The 18,566-nt window shown below is 37.4% G+C and overlaps 1 protein-coding gene across 1 annotated transcript in view; it reads right to left on the minus strand.

The window, feature by feature from the left end:
- Positions 1-18,566, minus strand: part of DMGDH (dimethylglycine dehydrogenase) — a 42,124-nt gene that overhangs the window by 21,612 nt on the left and 1,946 nt on the right. Inside the window, exons 2-7 of the mRNA XM_015848641.2 lie at positions 17,219-17,384; positions 11,784-11,882; positions 10,334-10,498; positions 9,885-10,089; positions 3,344-3,592; positions 2,297-2,495 (exon numbers count right to left, since the gene is read on the minus strand). Coding sequence (XP_015704127.1) covers positions 2,297-2,495; positions 3,344-3,592; positions 9,885-10,089; positions 10,334-10,498; positions 11,784-11,882; positions 17,219-17,384 — 1,083 coding nt within the window. The remainder of the gene's footprint in view (positions 1-2,296; positions 2,496-3,343; positions 3,593-9,884; positions 10,090-10,333; positions 10,499-11,783; positions 11,883-17,218; positions 17,385-18,566) is intronic.

The following is an 18,566-nucleotide window of genomic DNA, read 5'->3' on the forward strand; positions in this document are numbered from 1 at the left end:
GTATCTCCATGGGCAAGACAGACTAGGTGGCAGCCCTGCAATGTGGAGCTGCTATGACAGGTACAAAACTGCACCTGGGCTGACTGGTTTCTGCATTCTGCAGAGCTTTCCAACATTGACTCTGCACATACAGCTAGTGAACCTATGGTGCTCCCAGCAAAGTCCACATCATCAAAGATATTAAATTGCCCAGGGTGCCCAAACCCCTCATCAACTCAGATAAGGAGAGCTGACTGCATTAATAAAGCACAGAATCATAGAATAATCAAGGTTGGAAAAGACTCACAAGTCCAACCATCCACCATCACCAATAGTCCTCACTAAACTATGTCTTAATTCTGCTATAGTTTGCAGTGATGGCAAGGTATAGCTGTAAAGACTGGTACAGCTTGGAGTTTGTCTTCATATGGAAATTGAAACCTGCCTTACACAACATGTCATTCTGTTTTCTTTCCTTCCAGTTCCTGCCAATGATACTCTGCTCCATGCAATCTTCTCCATCATCTCTGTCCTATTCCTGTGCCATACTTGCTCATGATCCCTCCTCTCTGACTTTTGAAGTTTTCCATTCCAGCCCAAAATTCCTAGAAAATCCAAGTCCCTGAACACAGTGGTCCCTTTTCTAATTACTTCACTCCAGGTTCAGCCATTTTTTCTACACTGAATATTTCTATTTCTGTAGGAAAACTCCAACTCAGTCTCCAGCTGTACAACATAACTGTGGATAGAATTCAGGAAGGTCTAGTGAGTCTCTTTTAAGTGTAGCCTTAACTATTATAAAGACTAGTGAATGGGCCTCATCTATAGACTTCCTGAAGAATGGCAGAAAGATACATTTTCTAGGTCACTGCTGTCAAAATGAACGTGAAGTTCATTCTCAGCAAACAGGAACATTAAGAGCTCTTTGAAAGAAAGACTTCCATCAAAAAAGCTTAACATGGCAAAACAACATCCATTACAATAATCTCATTCTTTTGAATAGTTACACTGCCTTGGCGCCAACTTCCCTGAATAGAATGCAAGCCTCTTGTTAAAAATTTCAAAGCTATAAATAACTGAAAACAGTCTTAAATGGGAAGCATTGAGCAACGTTAATAATAAACATGCTACATGCCCTGCTAACTATACTTATTAACCTCTTTGCACATTAAAATGCCTAGCATGCTGCTAATTTTAGATAATAAAAATCCTCTAAACTAACAGCACTAAGTCCTCTGTCACAATGTCCATTCCAGCTGACTGTGAGATAAGGATTTGCTAATGCACACGAAAAATTACAACACCGGCAGAAACATCACTGCGACCCAGAAGTGCAGAACAGAGTCAAAAGTCCCTGAAAAGCAGACAAACTAATCCAGTGACAGCATTATAATTGCAACCTGTGTCTATATGTTTAGAGATTAATCAAATTCCTGAAAAAAGTTTTTTTAAGAGACTTAAGCATACAAATTGGTCTCCAGTTATTTCTGTATGGAACTTTGATTCTGCTCCCATTGATGCCAATGAAGGAAAGCAGGCTCCAAAGTCTGGCAGCATAGTAATGAACTTAAATAGTCTTTCTAGTGAACTAGGACTAGGCAAACCACTTTTGTAACTGTAAGTTCTGCAAATGTTACTCAAAGATAACAGTTTTGTTGGTTCTTTTTTTTAATCTAAGCAGCAAAGGTGAACACCTTTCACAATGAATCATTGCAAAATTACCAAACCCTTTTATTTTGAGGGCCTCAGAAAGCAAGTCAGTGATACTGCCTTATCTTACAATCTAAGGTTTTGTTTGGTTTGGACATAAAGAACACTAGGAAAAGCTTAGCTGGATTTTGAACAGCAAATTAGGCAATTGGAAGAGCAATGTAAACAGAACGTGTTCAATAACATGCACCTGGAATTGCATTCAGTTCATTCTATCAATCTTAAGACAACAGGCAAACTAAGACAATTAAAGATAAGTCAGTAAGAGTTTTACCACTGACTTCAGTGCAGCCAGACTATATAAAATGCAAATCAGACTCAAAGAAAATATCACAGCGGGCAAAAGAGAATAAACACCACCAGAACAACCATTTTTGTTGTCATATTAACCTCATCACAATAACCTCAACTTTAGTGATACCATTTTCAGCACATACTAAGCAATTTATGAACACAACATAATTCAAAATGATGCATAAAACAAACTGGAAAATTCAGCACTTTCAAGGCTTTCACTTGCTAAGCAGACAGTACCAAATACTACTCACTACATAGCTATTATTTTAATAATATGACAGGCAAAATTTGTCACAACAAATTTACTTACCCAAACCCAATAGCTACCCAGTAATTTCTGACACCCTGATGCGGCCCCACCATAGGAAGAATGTCTGGAGAATAAGTGATAGGACCTGAAACTGTGTTTATGATGTTTGCTTTTTTCAGAACTGGAACCATTTCCATAGCAGCCTCAATATATTCCATTATTCTGTCTAAATCAGACTCAAAAAGTTCTTTTCCAAAACCTGTGGGAATATAATTAAATACTTGTTAATTACACTGAAAATACTTAAACTTTAGTTACAGTTATGCAATCTAGATATATACAGTTTGTACAGAATTTATCAGTATGTTCAAACATTTACCACAGTACATGAGAAAAATGGTGTGTATAAGCCCCTAGTTAACTGCAGGATCAAGTTTACTGTCACTGTCTTTTACGCATATTTGTTTAACTCTAGGGTCATGCAAATTCAACAACGAAATAGAAAAGAACTGGAGAAAGACAGAAAACGCCCTTCCGTGTTAATAAGATCAATTCATTTATCTCATTATGGCAACAAATTGAGGAGAGAAAGAAAGATACAGCTTAGGTCAGCTTATGACTTCCATGGCATTTACTGAAATCACTGATATATTTTAGTCTTTAGTCTGTGCGCTGTAGAAGGACTTGTCACTAGTGGAGGCTCTAGTGGAGGGAAGCTGTGACAGTGTCATTCAAAGCCCAACAGTTTAAACTGCTCTTCATTAGGAAATGAGTTCTGTGGGTTTTTATTTTAAACATCAATACACTGGCTTAGGATAAATTTCTGTACAGAAGTTAGTGGAAAACTGCAGCACACATGTAACAGTTATTTTTTTTCTAATAATGAGCAGTATGGCAAGTTTGTGATACTTTTGTACAAAAATTCAATACAGATCTACAGCTCTCTTCCACTTACATCTGAAAGCAGTACTTTGTTTAAGACATTTCTTTGCTGCATCTCTTCCACTACTAGAAAACCACATTGCTTCTGAGAGAACAGTGGGAGTTATACAGACTAAAACATACACTACTGAGTATCAAATCTAAAGATTTAATCTTTTCAGTTACCTGGCGGGACTCCATTTGTGACCCAAGAGTCCTGCAGCTTCATCTTCTCCTGACTTTCATATGGACCAAATAAAAGACCATCTCTTTCTTGCCTTAGATAATATGATCCTTCTAAGTCACGAATCACAGGCAATTCTGTTTTTAGGGCTTTCACTTCAGGGACAGTTGATGTCACAACATACTGATGATGGACAGGTATGACAGGGTGCTCCAGGCCGATCATTTTGCCTATTTCACGGGCCCAAAATCCTACAGAAAACAAACAAAATACTAACATTCAAACACTTTTTATACAATTAATGGAAAAAAACAGCAAAACATTGTCTAAAAGCATTCTGCTTTGTGGAATGTGAAGAATCTATTTCACACATTCACTTTTAAATTTATTTATTGTATTATCCAGCATTACTTTCAGTCAATGATTTGACATTCTTGTTACTAATTTTACCACAAAATATATATATAGGTACTCAAAAACATCGCTGAAAAATATATTTCCAAAAGCTCAGAATGTAATTCAGTTATCAGCTCCACAATCCTCAAGGTTTGTTTCAAAGTAGGTCAGCAATGCAGAGAAATCAAATACACAAGCAGATAAACTAGCTCATACCAGAGCTGTTGTCCTAGCCTCTTACTCACAAACAAAACAGCTAGAGTGCTTTTCCAAGAGAGTAGTGAAGTCCTAACACAGCAAGGCAGTTCTTTCGTCTGCTTAATTTTTCCCTGTTCTTTCATATGTACCATGCAAATTCTATTAATTATGCCTTCCAGGTAACAGTCAATTCATTATGATTTTCCTATTGGCAAGTATTGAGCGTACTTTATTGCAGTTGTCTAATTAAATGTTCAGATATAAACCATAGAAAAAGCAAGTAAAAATTTCCCAGCCCTTAAGCCTGCTTGAGGTCCTTCATGTAAACTTCCACAGATAAAATAAAAGCCTAATTCTTCTCTGTTAGGTTCCTTTCTGGCCAGTTGTTTCTACCTTGTTAGACATATTCATTTAATGTGTACTGGTGATGTACCAGTGTCTTCTTAGTTAGAGCTCTGAAGTGTGGCTCATGTCTGCCGTGAGGCTGTAATATATAGATGCACATAAAAAAAAGACTGAGATGGCAGATGCTCTTACAAGCTTGGAATGTCCTTCAACATGACTTTCCTGACTCTTTGGATGAAAGAATTGAAACCTCAAAAAATGGGAATGAAAGCAGAAAATCTGATAAAGTAGGAACTTCAGAGGAGTCTGTGGCAACAATGTTAGGGTTTGGGAGAAGGCAGAATGGAAGAAAAGGCTGAGGCAACAGGGTCTTTCAAATAAAAGGCAATGTGCTGTATGTACTCCCTAAAAGGAGGCTGTGCAGACTGGTTGCTTTACTGGTCAGCTTCAAATTCTAAGAAAAGCTATTAGCAAGATTTGCTACCTAACAGAGCTTCCTGTTCTCCTAAAGACTACACTCGTGATGATCAGCTTAACATGCAGCTTTTCTCTTTTGCAGATTTTTTGCAGCTTCTGAAGCAGACATTTCAATTCTACATTTTCCAAGAACTGGTCAAATTTTAGCTCATAGGACCCCAAGAGCACTAACATGCCCCAGTGATCTCAACTGTGACATTCACCTACATCCCTGCCCATGGGTCCTGCAGCCCCATTTCTGCTCCGCTCAGTACCAGTCTGAGCTGGTTTGACTGGAGGTGTGCCTGTTTACAGCTCTGTCACAACCATGCCTGTACCTGGCCATGGACCTCATTGATCCAGACCCTGATCTGTGGACTACTTTCCAGGTTGGCCCCTCAACCCAGTCGCATCACCATGGACCTGCTTGTTGATAACTCAGCAGTCTCTGACCTCAGTTACTACCGACTTCCTGTCTTGTCTGTAGCCTGGGATCGTCACTATGGATATGTCTGTGCATCTTCCACACAAATCTGTCTGGAAATCCAGACAATGGGCAGAAGACATGTGCCAGTCTGTGGCCTGCCCCACTCTCTCCCTTGCACCATTTGGGATGAGGCCCTTGCTGGCAAGATCCCTGCCCTACTGCCCTTATTTCCATGCTGCTGGCTGACACTAACTTGGGCATACATCCTCTCATCTCTGGCAAGGCCTAAAGCTAGGGCAATTAGAAAAGCTGAGTTGGGCTTGGAGCCATTACTTCATGCCAGGAGGGCTGTTAATCCCCTGTTTAATATTCCAAGACAGCATCAGGCACTAACACTCAGAGTTTTTAAAAGTACCCAGTTTCCAAGAGGAAGGTTTTCTGTGGTAATTCATTTGACAGCTGCTAACAGCCAGGTGAAGAAAGGGACAATGAAATCCAAGATGATGAAATTCATATAATTGAACTAGTAAATAGTTCAGTAAATAGTAAAAAAAAAACAAAACACAGTATCTCCTGTTTTGCATTTATCCTATATGCAAGACATTTCCTCCTGAACTGCAGCCACATTACTAGGGGAGACTCACAGACAGAATAGTTGTTAAATTGGTCAAATTAGCTCACATAAGATTGTGCCATAGTTGTACACCAATTCAAAACATCTTCTTAAGGCTTCCGAAACCTGATTTATGCTTCTTAATGCAAAGAACAACAACAAAAAAACCCTATGAAGCTGAATTTCCAGCACATCTTCAAGAGTTTCCTCTGTTATTACATGACAAATACAAATGTGATTTTAAGCCCAGGCTAAGGGGACCTAAAGGTTACTAATTTAATAATTAAAAAATAATAACTCATTTACTAGGCAGTCTGCACACTGCCCCTTTCTATCAAGTCCAGGCCATTGACTAGTCAACTACAGTCAGTCTTTATGTAGGTATTACAGTAATTTAACAGTGCTTTAGACTTCACAGAAAGCTTAGGCTTAATTTATTTAAATCATATAAAAGAGAACTCTTCCCCCTAAATCAGCAAAAGGTCTGGTCTTTTACTGTTGCTGTTTCCAGAAATCTAGTAAAGGTCATACAACTAATACCCAATAATTAGCAAAAGTATTAATTGCGTGCTTTGATTTTATATTTTGTGATTTCTTCTTATAATCTTCATGCAGGACAAGCTTGTAGTAATCACTTAGGAATGTCTCAGATTTGAAAGTAAGGCTCTCATTTTCACTGTTATGATTTAGGAACACTGTAGATGTCTTAACATGACTACATATATATATATGATACAATTGAAAGTTACATCAAGATCTGTAGGGGACTTATTTTGATTTGGGCATTTCCAGACCACCTCCAAAGAAAACAATTTTAAAGGTCAGTTAATGATCCATTTAAAAGTGAAGAAAGTGAAATAGCACTTACACATTTGCAAAATAAATAATACTCCAGGCATGATATTCAAAGAAATTCAATATTTCTGCTTACTTGTTAAAACAAAATTAGTTTGAAAACACATAGAGAGCAAACATACTCAAGATCCTCAGAGAAAGTAAAAATGGTAGACTTAATTTTATATCTTTGTAACATAACTTTGCTGCTTTCAAAATTGTTTGAAAACAAAACAAAACAAAACTAGAAAAACATTAAGTTTCCAGAAATACATGGCAAACAATTGATTTTAAACTGCCAATAAATTAAAAGCAAGTACTTTAGGCATGCTCAAAATAAAATCTTACTTATCATACTTCTAAAAAAAAAATTCATAGTTAAGCTAAATGCTTATTTAATTGTTCAAAACCACAACAGCTGGCATTTACTAAATGAAATATATCATACTTTCTTTGTTTAAAGTTTTTGAACCATGTGCAAAAGCCATTATAAACACAAAAATGACAACGGAGAGAATATGTTCTCTAGAACAAAATTATAATTGGAAGCAGATGTCAAGTCGTATCACAGATAGAAGAGATAAATGAAGGCATAAATTACATCTCAAGGACATTTATAAAGATTAAATTCTAGAGACTGCAAAACATCTGATGCAGAACTATCTACTGGTGATATTACTGAGCATATCTGTTCAACTATGTAATCTATCTCTTGTATTTAAAAGCAGAGAGAATCTTCCATCACTACATATGTATAAATGGTAGTGTACAGATTTTGCACAGGCCTGAACATGTGTGCTTATGTATGCATATGTACATTGCACCAACAAACTAAATCAGCTATTTTTTTTTAGATTTTAATCAACTTTCTGTTATGAGTAGGCTGAAAATCACTCCAACAGCCTCAGTGCTAGTTAGGTCATGTCAAAGATTATTTATTAGACATCTACTCTATTCCAAAATGGAAATCCCACATAAGGAACAGGTAAAGTTTGGTTTAAACTAGTTTGTTCCAATTTCACGGCAGATGCCGGTTGAGGGATGAGGGAGGAAGAAAGAATGTGGAGAGCCATTCTGGTGGAATGAGATAAGGCTGAGAAGAAGAATAAATGTTAGCTGAAGGAACATTTATAAGAGATATGGTTTATTCAGTATTAAGTTCACATCCTTAGCCAGAATGCTAACCAATACGTGCTTCCAATGTTCATTTTGGCTGAAGAGTGAGCAGTATATTTTTTGGTTTAATAAGATATGAAGTCAGAAGGAGACTATGAAAAATTTGTAAGGGCTCATTTTGATTTTAACAGACTCTGAGAAGCAGTTACTAGAGAATTCTGCCTAGTGATGCATAAGCCAAAGATGAGTACACTACAAAAATTTAAGGAAATTACTACGTCTGTGAAACTCACACTTCATCCATATGATGTAGAGCCGGTATTTTGGAATTATAAATATCTACAAGTTTGGAGCCCAAATACGAAGTCTGACTGTCAAAAGAGATCCTCGTTCCATAATCTTGGAATGTTTCTAGGCTAATGCACCCATCCTGCCTAAGAAACGACACAAGGATCCCTTGACACAAGGATCCAAGAGAAGTTACGATTTTTTGTAACTGAATGCTGTCATGAAACAGTTCACGACCTAAACAAAGAATCCAAAGGCAATCTATATATAGATGCCTTTCGTATTCTAAGTGCTTGGCTTTGCAGTCTACATAAAATTACTTTAATGTAGTTTTCCCATCTGTGTGGTTACCTGCTTTCTAACAAGCACACTGAACTCCTCTAGACCTCTTCAAAATGTAATTATGGCACATTACATTGACATCATGATAGTCCATGCATGGAAATTCAATGTAGGCTATTTTAGCAAGACTGACAGCAACAGCAGATGAGTAACTATGTATGTAAAAGCATATAGATGAGAAAGCACACTTTTCAGTGGGTTTCTCAGTATTTACTAAAAGCCTGGAATGTCTTATACAGGGGTCTCTGCATTCCTTACATGAAAAGGTCACCAATACATACCATTTTTCTGTCCAGAATACAACCTTTTTAACTCATTCCCTCCAAAAATCTCACCGTTTCCATCTTCTTACCACCCTTTCTCAGCTAGTTTGTTTGTTTGCTTTTTCCAGATGCAAGTCAGTTTCCCTCCTTTGTCACATCCTGTTCCACTTGCTTTGTCTTCCTTCCAGCCCACTCACGTCTACCTTCCTCTTGCTTCTTCTTGCTTCTTCTGCTTCTTTAATCCTGAGATAGTTCAGGCAAACCCAGTTCTCAAATAGCCTTTTTTATCTTTTTTTTTTTCCCCCCCCAAATAAAAAGCTCCTCTGCTTTCTGTAATGAAACATATAGGATCCCTTCAAGCTATCTCTTTTGTGTCTCCTCCACCAGTCTCTCACAGTCTGTTCCTCCCTTATTCAACTCCTCTCAGGTGCTCTAGCACCAAAGCTGCCAGGGCTCCCAACCACATTCCAGCACCTTTCTCAAGAATTTCACTCTTTCAAATTACCCCTTTCCAATCCAACTGACTCATGTTTTAAAGTATTAGCCATAGTTAGCATGTCCACCAACAAGAAGAGTACCTGTCTCATTCAACCCATTTAGGAAAATAAAAATAAAACTTGTTTCTTTGAAGCAGAAATATCAGTTTGGCTTCATTAACAAAATGAAGAATAAAAATAGTATATTGCAGTTGGGAAATCTTTGCTACATTGTATAACTGTATTGTTAAGCAAAGTGCACATTTAAAATACTATGCAAAGTACAACAAAAATCTTCTCTTTCAATGATATGTGGTTAGAGTTCAACCTTAGAGAAAAATAAGTTATCTTTTTTGGTACAAATCCTCACTCTCTTTGAAAAAGAACAATGAAGGTATTTCTACTTCATTTGTATATCCCATCTCCCTAACTAGTTCTCAGAAGATTTTAGAGGACAACATTCACAGACTGTCTCCTCTACACAACTTAGTGCATGATAGAAGGTGTCTCTTCTGCTTCTGAAATCTAAGAAGACAGCCTAACTAGTAACTTCTGGAGGCAAACCAGAAAGAAATATTATTAATGCCTAGTCAAGAGCAACTAACTAGAGAGCTAAATTTTCATAATAATGTAAAGTAATACACACAGAGTCTATTTTACCACAAACCAAATGAATACTCAGAACCCCATATATTACTCACTTCTGTAAATCACACAATTCAATACAGTTCCTCAGTGGATCTGGTTTGTAAATCAGAAGAGAATAAAAATGATTATGTTAAATCCTACCTGCAGCATTGACAATTCTCTTTGCTTGAATTACTCCAAGGGGAGTTTCAACGTCCCATGTCCCATCTGATCGAGAGTTTAGATTAGTCACTTGGACTGGATAACTTAATTGGGCACCATATTTTCTGGCTCCTGCAGCCAAAGCCATTGTCAGAGAATAGGGATCTATATGACCATCTCCAGGGTTATATAGGCCTGCTAAAACCTAAATGGAGGAAAAATCACAGAAAATGAAAGCATATAAAAACAACTAATTTTGTTTCAAAAATGCTTTATTTTCTGAATGTGATCTACTTTGATTTCTTGAGTAAACCTTAAGGAGACAAATCAAAATAAATCTAAAAAACCAGAGTTTCTCACACCACTTGTATGAACAGGCTCTAGAATTAAATTTCTGATCAATATTTAAATGCAGTAGAAGTTATTTTTAGTGAAATTAGGTTCTTTACCTTATCCATGTTCAATAAGGGGAATAGCTCTTGCACTTTCTCAGGTGTAATTAGGTACTGCTCTGTTGGATGCCAACCAGCACGAGTCATTTGGTATCTGAATTCATCCACCCTAGTAGGGGTTGATGCAATTCTGATGCTGCCAGGCTGATGAAACCCCACAGCCTAAATGAAAAAGTAGAAGAGAAATAATGCAAGAACATTTACTTAACTCCATAAATACATGTTACTATACTGTGGAAAGTCCACAGAAATTCTGTCATTAGCACAACGAAAAAGTCTCATGTAAGTCAAACATTCTTGAAGGAACAGGATATAGAAGTGATCTCTTAGAGTTGTTGTTTTGTTTTAAATGTTATCAAATTAGCTTCCCAAATAAATACATAATATCATCAAAAAAGTTCTAAAAAGTTCTGTGAAGATCTGATTAGTATTTAAATGTACAGATCCACTTTCGAAACAGACAATCAGATACATCTGGAAATAAATAACAGTTTATATTAAAATTTATCACCTACATAATTTTCTACTGAGATACAGCAGAATAAGCCGAGCTGACCAAGCACTTTTATGAACACAATGAATAATCTCTCTCCCTTTTATCTTTCTAATAATGTAGACATCCTTATATATTTAGACACCATATGCTCACTTTTTGGTATATATTATGTACTTCATCTTTTCTCCATTACTTCACAAGATGTTAATATGACTTTTAGTACAACTTCCAATGACAGTTTGCTGTGCTATCTTATGTAGCTATAGAAAATGGCAATAAAAAGAAGAAAAAAGCTTTTTATGACAATTAACTGATTAGTAGACTAGTACTATGTGTATCATGCAGTTTCTGCTATAGTATGAAGCAAACATGAGTGTAGTAAATGAATGGCTGAATGATGCCAGATAAGGAATACAACTCCCTCTCTGCATACCCATTCCTTAAGTCACTAAATAAAAACATGACTCTTAAAGGGATAGGAAGAATTGCAGCAATCTTCTCAAGTACTATCTATCACAGTATCACAGTATCACAGTCTCGTGCGGGTTGGAAGGGACCTTAGAGTTCATCATATCATATGAAATTAAAAGTGGACAAGTTTAAAGCAGGAATGTATCATAATCAATCCACTCATTCCAGGTCCTCGATGCTATTTTAGTTCCTACATGAAGCTAAAGTTGCAGACACTCTATCTGCTGAACTTCTGAGATGTTTGATGAAAACCATCTTCTTAAACTTCAGAAAGATCTTGGAAACAATCCTAAATATTTACTGATGAAGCATCGCATCAGACTTTAGCACTGACATGCAGGCAGAAGAACATGTTTAAATAAAAGGTAAGCCTTATGATAGTCCCTAACAATTACATACAATCTGTCCATTCCAAACTTTTTTGTAAGACTATTAATAAGATTTATAAATATTTGAATTCATACTTAAAAAGTCAGTTACCTGTCCAGTCTCTTCCTCCAGCTTTTCATAGAGCTTGATGCTGTAAGCATGGATTTTCTTCAGGTTTATTCCAGGGTGAAAATAAGTAGTTAAGCCAGCCTCAAGAAAGAAAAAGGAACAACAACATAGTGATACGATTAGAAATGCGATGTTTTCTTTCCCTCCCTTCAACTGTCATTCAAAAAGGAACTGTCAAGATACTGTAAAGAAAAGCAACACATGGATAGAGACAAGTGCCATGAAAAGAAAACCAAAATTCTTTCCCTACTTAAGGAATTCTTCTCTGCACACATGTTTTTCCACCTGTCCTTTCTCATCAAATTTGGCAGCTCCCGATACTCTTGCAGTTGTCCTCTCCTATAGTTTCCTTTCTTCCTTAACTTATAGAGTTGTTTCAAATTGTTTGGAAGTGACACACAACCCTCATCAACTTCAGTCTCTGCAGTTGTCGTGTTTCAGAAGTAACACAAGAAACTGGTATTTGTATTTTGCACACTGTTTTTCCAGGTCTGAATTCAGAAAGCTGAGGAGCCCTCTTGGGCCCATACAAACATGAAAGCAAAAAGTTACCACAGCCTTTTCTGCATGTAAGGAAACTATTCACTTGCCTCCTCTAGAGCCAGCTTTCTTAATCTAGTGACATATACTTAAAATAGTTAAGCACGTGTCTCTGCATCTCCAGAATTCAGCATCTCACTGAAATCCTTCCAAGTGAAAAATCACATTACGTTTTCAAGCTAATTGTTTTAAATATTTTCATAGCATATCTCCCTTTGCTGACTAAAATAGATCTTATTCATAGATAATGACTGCTTTGATTATTAATTCAAATTATATATGAAGGATCTATTTACTTACATGGATATATTAAAAGTACAGTGCAGTGTTTTTTAAAACAGTTAAAGGAGATAGACACCAGAGTTCACCTTTGAGTTCATAGACATTTTAAGGTAAAAACAGCAGGGCATCCAAAGGTAAAAGTTAACACAAACAGCAGAGTTTTAGGCTAGCCACAGTGTAAGAAGTTTTTCCTACTTCTCTTCAGGTGGATTTTATCTTTCTGATATGTTACATTTTATATACAGCACCATATTGCACCAAAGAAGTGATATTATGTATTTTTCATTTGTGAGGGTATTTTATTCATACATTTGGGTGCAGTTCCTTAAGCATGTCTGATATTGTTTGTCACCCAAACAATCTGAGTTTAAAAACTGTCATGCAAATATGTACGAGCAAAAAGTATCCACCAAGTGCTACATTAAATACAAAACAAGAACCTTGAATTCAGGAAGGCCTTAAAAAGGTAAATAGGTAAAAAGCAGGGCTACTTCACTGCAGAATCTGTAATTAAAACTTCCTTATTCCTAAAAAATAAGCCCTAAAGGTTGTGGTTTTTTTTCTTCTGTGTATATAACAAATAAATACATAAATAAAAGCAATAAATTAGGCACTGAAGTGTTTACATTTCTTCAGCCATTTACAATAATCAATGGGCAGTTCATTCATTTGCACCTGGAAGCTGTGCCACCTCATATTACTTTTACTGTCTTCAGTTATTTATGAAAATGTTTTCAGTGTGATCTTTCCTTTTTTTCTGAATTTAGGAATATCTTTTCCAAGTTAAGGAAACTCCATGTTAGTGGCCGCTGTTCTTAAAGTCATTTTAATCAATAAATCACAAACTACTTACAAATTAGCTATAAAACCATACGAAGTGCATTAAATTTCAAGAATCTATGACATCTTTAAGTGAAGAAAGGAATTCTAAACATACTTAATACCTTTGGCTTCTCATGAAAAATGTTTCTGATTTCAGAAATGTAATGAGACAAATATAACTTGGCTGGACCACAACAAAATTAAGATAATTACAGAATAATTTAGGCTGAGTAGGACCTCAGGAATTCTGTAACCTCATGCTTTATGCAGGGTCAGCCGTGATATCAAATCAGTTTGCCTGGTGTTCTCCAGTCTGGAAAATCTTAATGGACAGAAACTGCTGTTTGTCCATGGACAATTATTTTAATACTCTGCATTTGTACTTGATAAATTTCATTAAGTTTTTGTCATTCTGTCTCCCCAGTCTATCCAGGTCACTCAATAAGATCCCTGAAACGTCCCTGCCCTTTCCTGTATTGACTGGTTCCTGCATTTTGGTGTTAACTGCAAACTTGACAAGTACACACTTTTGTCATTTGATCCAGATCACTGATAAACAAGACAGGTCCAAGGACAGACCCACATCTGACCCAACTCACTTGTTACCAAATTTTGGGTAGAGTATGATCCATTAACCACTACCCTCTCAGTCCAAGCATCCAGTCTTTTACCTATTAGTTGTTCTTGCCATATTGTCCATAAAATCTTAAACTGAATACAAAAGTATTATGGGAGTCATAATAGTCTTGCTGAAGTTTGGGTAAATGACATGAGCTGCTCTCTCTTTGTGCCCAGTTTCAATCATTCTGACATAGAAGGTACTGGATTTGGTCAGGTATGTTTTACTCTTAACAAATCCATGCTGACTATTCCCAATTATATTCTTTTTTTATGGGCCCAGACATGGATCTGAAACTTGATCCATGACTTCCTAAGAACCAAAGTAATGCTAGTTGCTGGCCTTTAGCTTCCCAGTATTCTCTTCAGCTTCATATAAAGTTGGACACTTTTGCCCTTTCCCAGGTGCTGGGTATTTCCTTCGACACCACAGTCTTTCAAAAATGATATAACAGCAATCTTGCAATGCCATCAACACATCTGTGCATTCAGACTATGCGAGCCAATGTACTTGCATAAGCCAAGTTCTAACTGTGTCGGACCCGATACTTACTCACTGCTGGCTGTTCCTCTACTCCCCAGACTCTGTAATCAGAGAGGCACCAAGAAACTTTGCCAGTGGAAACTAGTAGCAGAGGCACTGAGAACTTCAAACGTATCAGTGTTCACTGTGGCTGAATCATCCACAGCAGGAGTCCCCCATTTCCCTTCTTCAGCATTTTACTACTAGTGTAACTCTGGAAGCTGTTGGCCTTAATCTTCCTTACCAGTCTTAACTCTAGTTACAGCCCCGTTGCATGCCTATACAGGTGCTTTTTTTTCTTTTAAATTACCTCTTTGTAGCACTTTTCTGCACCCACCTCCTGTGTATTATGTTTTTGCACTGAAATTCTGTCATGATTTCCCTGTTTAGCCTAGCTGGCCAACCAGAATGCTGTCCTGAATTTCATAGTAAGCCACTCTCTATTTGAAGATTTGCTTTAGGTTCTGTACTATTTCTATAAGATAGATTTTGTTCCTGTAGGTGAATGTGAGCAATGAAAGTAGTTTTCTTTAGAATGGATGTTATGCTATAAAAATTGACACAGAGATTTCAGAGCATGTTTATAGATTAGATGTTTATACTTTGATGTATTTTTGTCATTTTATTCGGGTCTGTTCATCAATCTGAAGTGAAATGGAATAAACACCACCTACATCCGCTCTTCTCGCAAGTTTGACCAAATCTTAACAATTTTTTTTTTGTCTTGTGCTGTGATTTATTAACTATCAGCAGCAAAATCAACTTAATGTTGCAAGAATCACTATTACATAACAAAATGATACATTACACATTTTCTTACAAAACAGCTTTTCAAAACAACTACATAAAAACTACTTGTTGAGTGAGTAATATATGCATAATTCAGTTCTTAGAGCTCCAGTAGTTAAGACTGCCAACAGTCTGACCTGTTCTTGAAGCCGTAGTCTTGACCTACTTTACATTCATGTAATAGTCATTACTTTGTTGTGGTTAGGTAGGAATAAAAAAGAGCAGCACACGCCCCATTATTTCTATCTACTCATTACTTCTCATCATTCTCATTGTTAGCAGAAAAGTGTGCATCCTTTCCATCCTGTTTTCATTTCAATATAATGAAAGTCAGACAAATTTATCTCAGACCTGAGACACGGAATAAAGTTTTGGCAGTAACACTGACAGCAGTATGATCTATATGAAACACAATCCTGAGCTCTGGCAGAACTTACTGGCCTGTGTAAGAGAGAAAATATGGTATGTTTTAGCAATATCTGCACCAGGCTTTCTCAGATTTTGGGGCTGCAGATGATACGCTATGTGCCATTCAACATGCTGATCACGTGTATAATTTTCAATTAAACCTAGTATTGAATCACTTTGAGGAGGCCACTGACAAATATACAGTACCTACTGCAATGAAGAAGTGACAGTTGCAATTTTGATCTCTTTGGTCTTGTGAAGCAACTTTTTCATCTTCAGATACAGCACCCTAATACTGAATTCAATGGAGAGCAATACTAGATTGTCTACTTTACTTCATAGCTATCCATTTTTTACCTGTCTCCTACTGTATTGATCACAGCAATCTGCTGCATCCTGGACTATAAGGCAGCCCTCTGAGTTGCCTCAACCTTCTTGGCTGTGGTACCCTCCCTATCTTTAGAACAGAGCTCTTCACCCAGTGCTCCATCATTACATTCACTAAGATGGGATAGAAAAATACTGAAGGATTGGTGTACATAGTCACAAGCAACAATCTAGGAGGACAGAATAATAAAAAACCTGTTAAAAACAGATTCCCCCTTCACCATTTTGATTTCTTATTGAATGAGGGCATTTTTTTTTTACACATACATCATTCTGTATATACACTGGGTAAATAGAATTCAGTCCGTGACTCTCATATGCTTAAAGCAAATTATTTATTCAAACATGTCACTATCATCATTTCACTTTGAGAAGCGTGATCTGGCACTTATTATGGACCACGTTGTTCTGTTCTCTTTACTGCATCAGCTATGCTACGACTGGCTAAAAGAAATGCAATTACTGGATTGTGTTTTCTTAACTCTACAAAGTGTATTTTTTCTGTTTGCAGAAAACCAAGTAAAATTAAAGATAAATACACTTAAACATCTCAGGCAGTGTTTTTTTCTAAATATCATTTTTTAATACTATTGCCTTGTAAGGCTCCAAACATACAAAGCATGTGCGCCATAATGAAGTATTTCAAACTTCACACCTCCTCCTCTGGGAAAAGTATGAGGATACAAATCAAACGTGATCGATTTGAGTCATCCTCCACTCAGATACTAGCTATAAATATTGCATAAATGCTCTATCGTATTAACAGAGCAAATCCAGAGACAGATGCTTATGCATCACTTCCAGTGATAGACTGTGCAGTATAAGCTAAATTACTTATGAAGCAAAAATTAAAATCCAACTTCAGTGAAGTTTAAAACCTCAATCCATTAATTATCAAAAATGTGTAATAGAACTAACAGTTACCTTTTGGCAATTCCAAAATACAGTCAGTATTTGCCCAAATTGTCACAGATGAGGAAAGCACACCCTGGTGCTAAAATTGTAACACACTCTTGTTAACCTCAGAGATTAACAAAATATTCCTTACTGCATGCCAAGTAGATCCTGCAGTGAGCTCAGATTTTTCCAGCAGAACGACATCCTGTAAGCCAGCCTTCGCCAAGTGATAGGCTAGACTAACACCAACGCAGCCGCCTCCAATGATCACTGTGTCTGCTCTATCTTTCAGCAAGGAAGGAGATTGGCTTTCTTTCCTAGAGGAAACAAAACAGTACAGTTACAAAAGGACAGCTGAGCATTTGTCCATTTTCACTGATTACAGCTCCAGACATAACACAGTTTGGTCTCTGCTTGGGAGTCTACGTGCCTTAGAACTTAGCCTATTCACACTTTTCTTCTTATAAAGTAAACACTCTTTAAAAAGTCTTAATACATGTACATTACTAATAACTCCACAAAGCAAATGTAGCTCCAATCCTAGCTTTTAGTCTCGGTTATTTGTCCCATTTACTCTTATCTCTGGTTCTCATTTCTTAATGACAGCCTGTACCCCTCAAGTAGCATAAAAATCTGTATTCTGAAAATTGTGATCAGTGTGTTTGCGGTCAATGGAGCCGAGTCTTGTTTGTGGCCTGTAGCTAGTGGTGCTCCCCAGGGTTTTGTACTGGGTCACTCTTACTCAACATCTTCATCAGTGGCCTGGATGAACAGACAGCACGCACACACATCAAGTTAGCTGATGATACAACGCTGAGAAGAGTGGCTGACACATCAGGAAGCTGTGCTGCCATTTGATGAGACCTGGACAGGTTGGAGAGCTGAGTAGAGTCTTATGAGGTTCCATGTGGTAAGTGAATGTTTCTAAAACTGAGGAGGAATAACTGCACACATCAGTACAGCTTAGGGGATGACCTGCTGGAAAGAAGCTCTGCAGAGAAGAGCCTGGGTGTCCTGGTTGGCCATGAGCCGGCAGTGTGCCCTAGTGGCCAAGAACAACTGTACCCTGAGATGCATTAAAAAGAGCATGGTTGGCAGGCCGAGGGAGGTGATCCTCCCCCCTACCCTGCCCTGGTAAGGCCACATTTAGAATATTGTGTCCAGCTCTGAGCTCCCCAGTTCAAGAAAGACAGGGGACTACTGGACACAGTCCAGCAGAGTGCAACAATGATGATGAGGGGCCTGGGGCATCCCCCCTCTAAGGAAAGGCTGAGACCTGTGACTGTTCAGCCTGAAGAAGACTGAGAGGGGATCTTATCAATGCTTATAAATATCTAAAGGATGGGTATCAATTGGATGGGTCCAGGCTTCTGTTGATTTTGCTGGGTGGCAGAACAAGGGGCAATGGGCACAAAATAAGCACAGGAAGTACCATACAAATATGTGGAAAAACTTACACACTTAGATGGTGCCAGAGCACTAGAAGAGGTTGCGCACAA

Source organism: Coturnix japonica, chromosome Z, assembly GCF_001577835.2.
Source record: "Coturnix japonica isolate 7356 chromosome Z, Coturnix japonica 2.1, whole genome shotgun sequence".
In the NCBI taxonomy this organism is placed as follows: domain Eukaryota; kingdom Metazoa; phylum Chordata; class Aves; order Galliformes; family Phasianidae; genus Coturnix; species Coturnix japonica.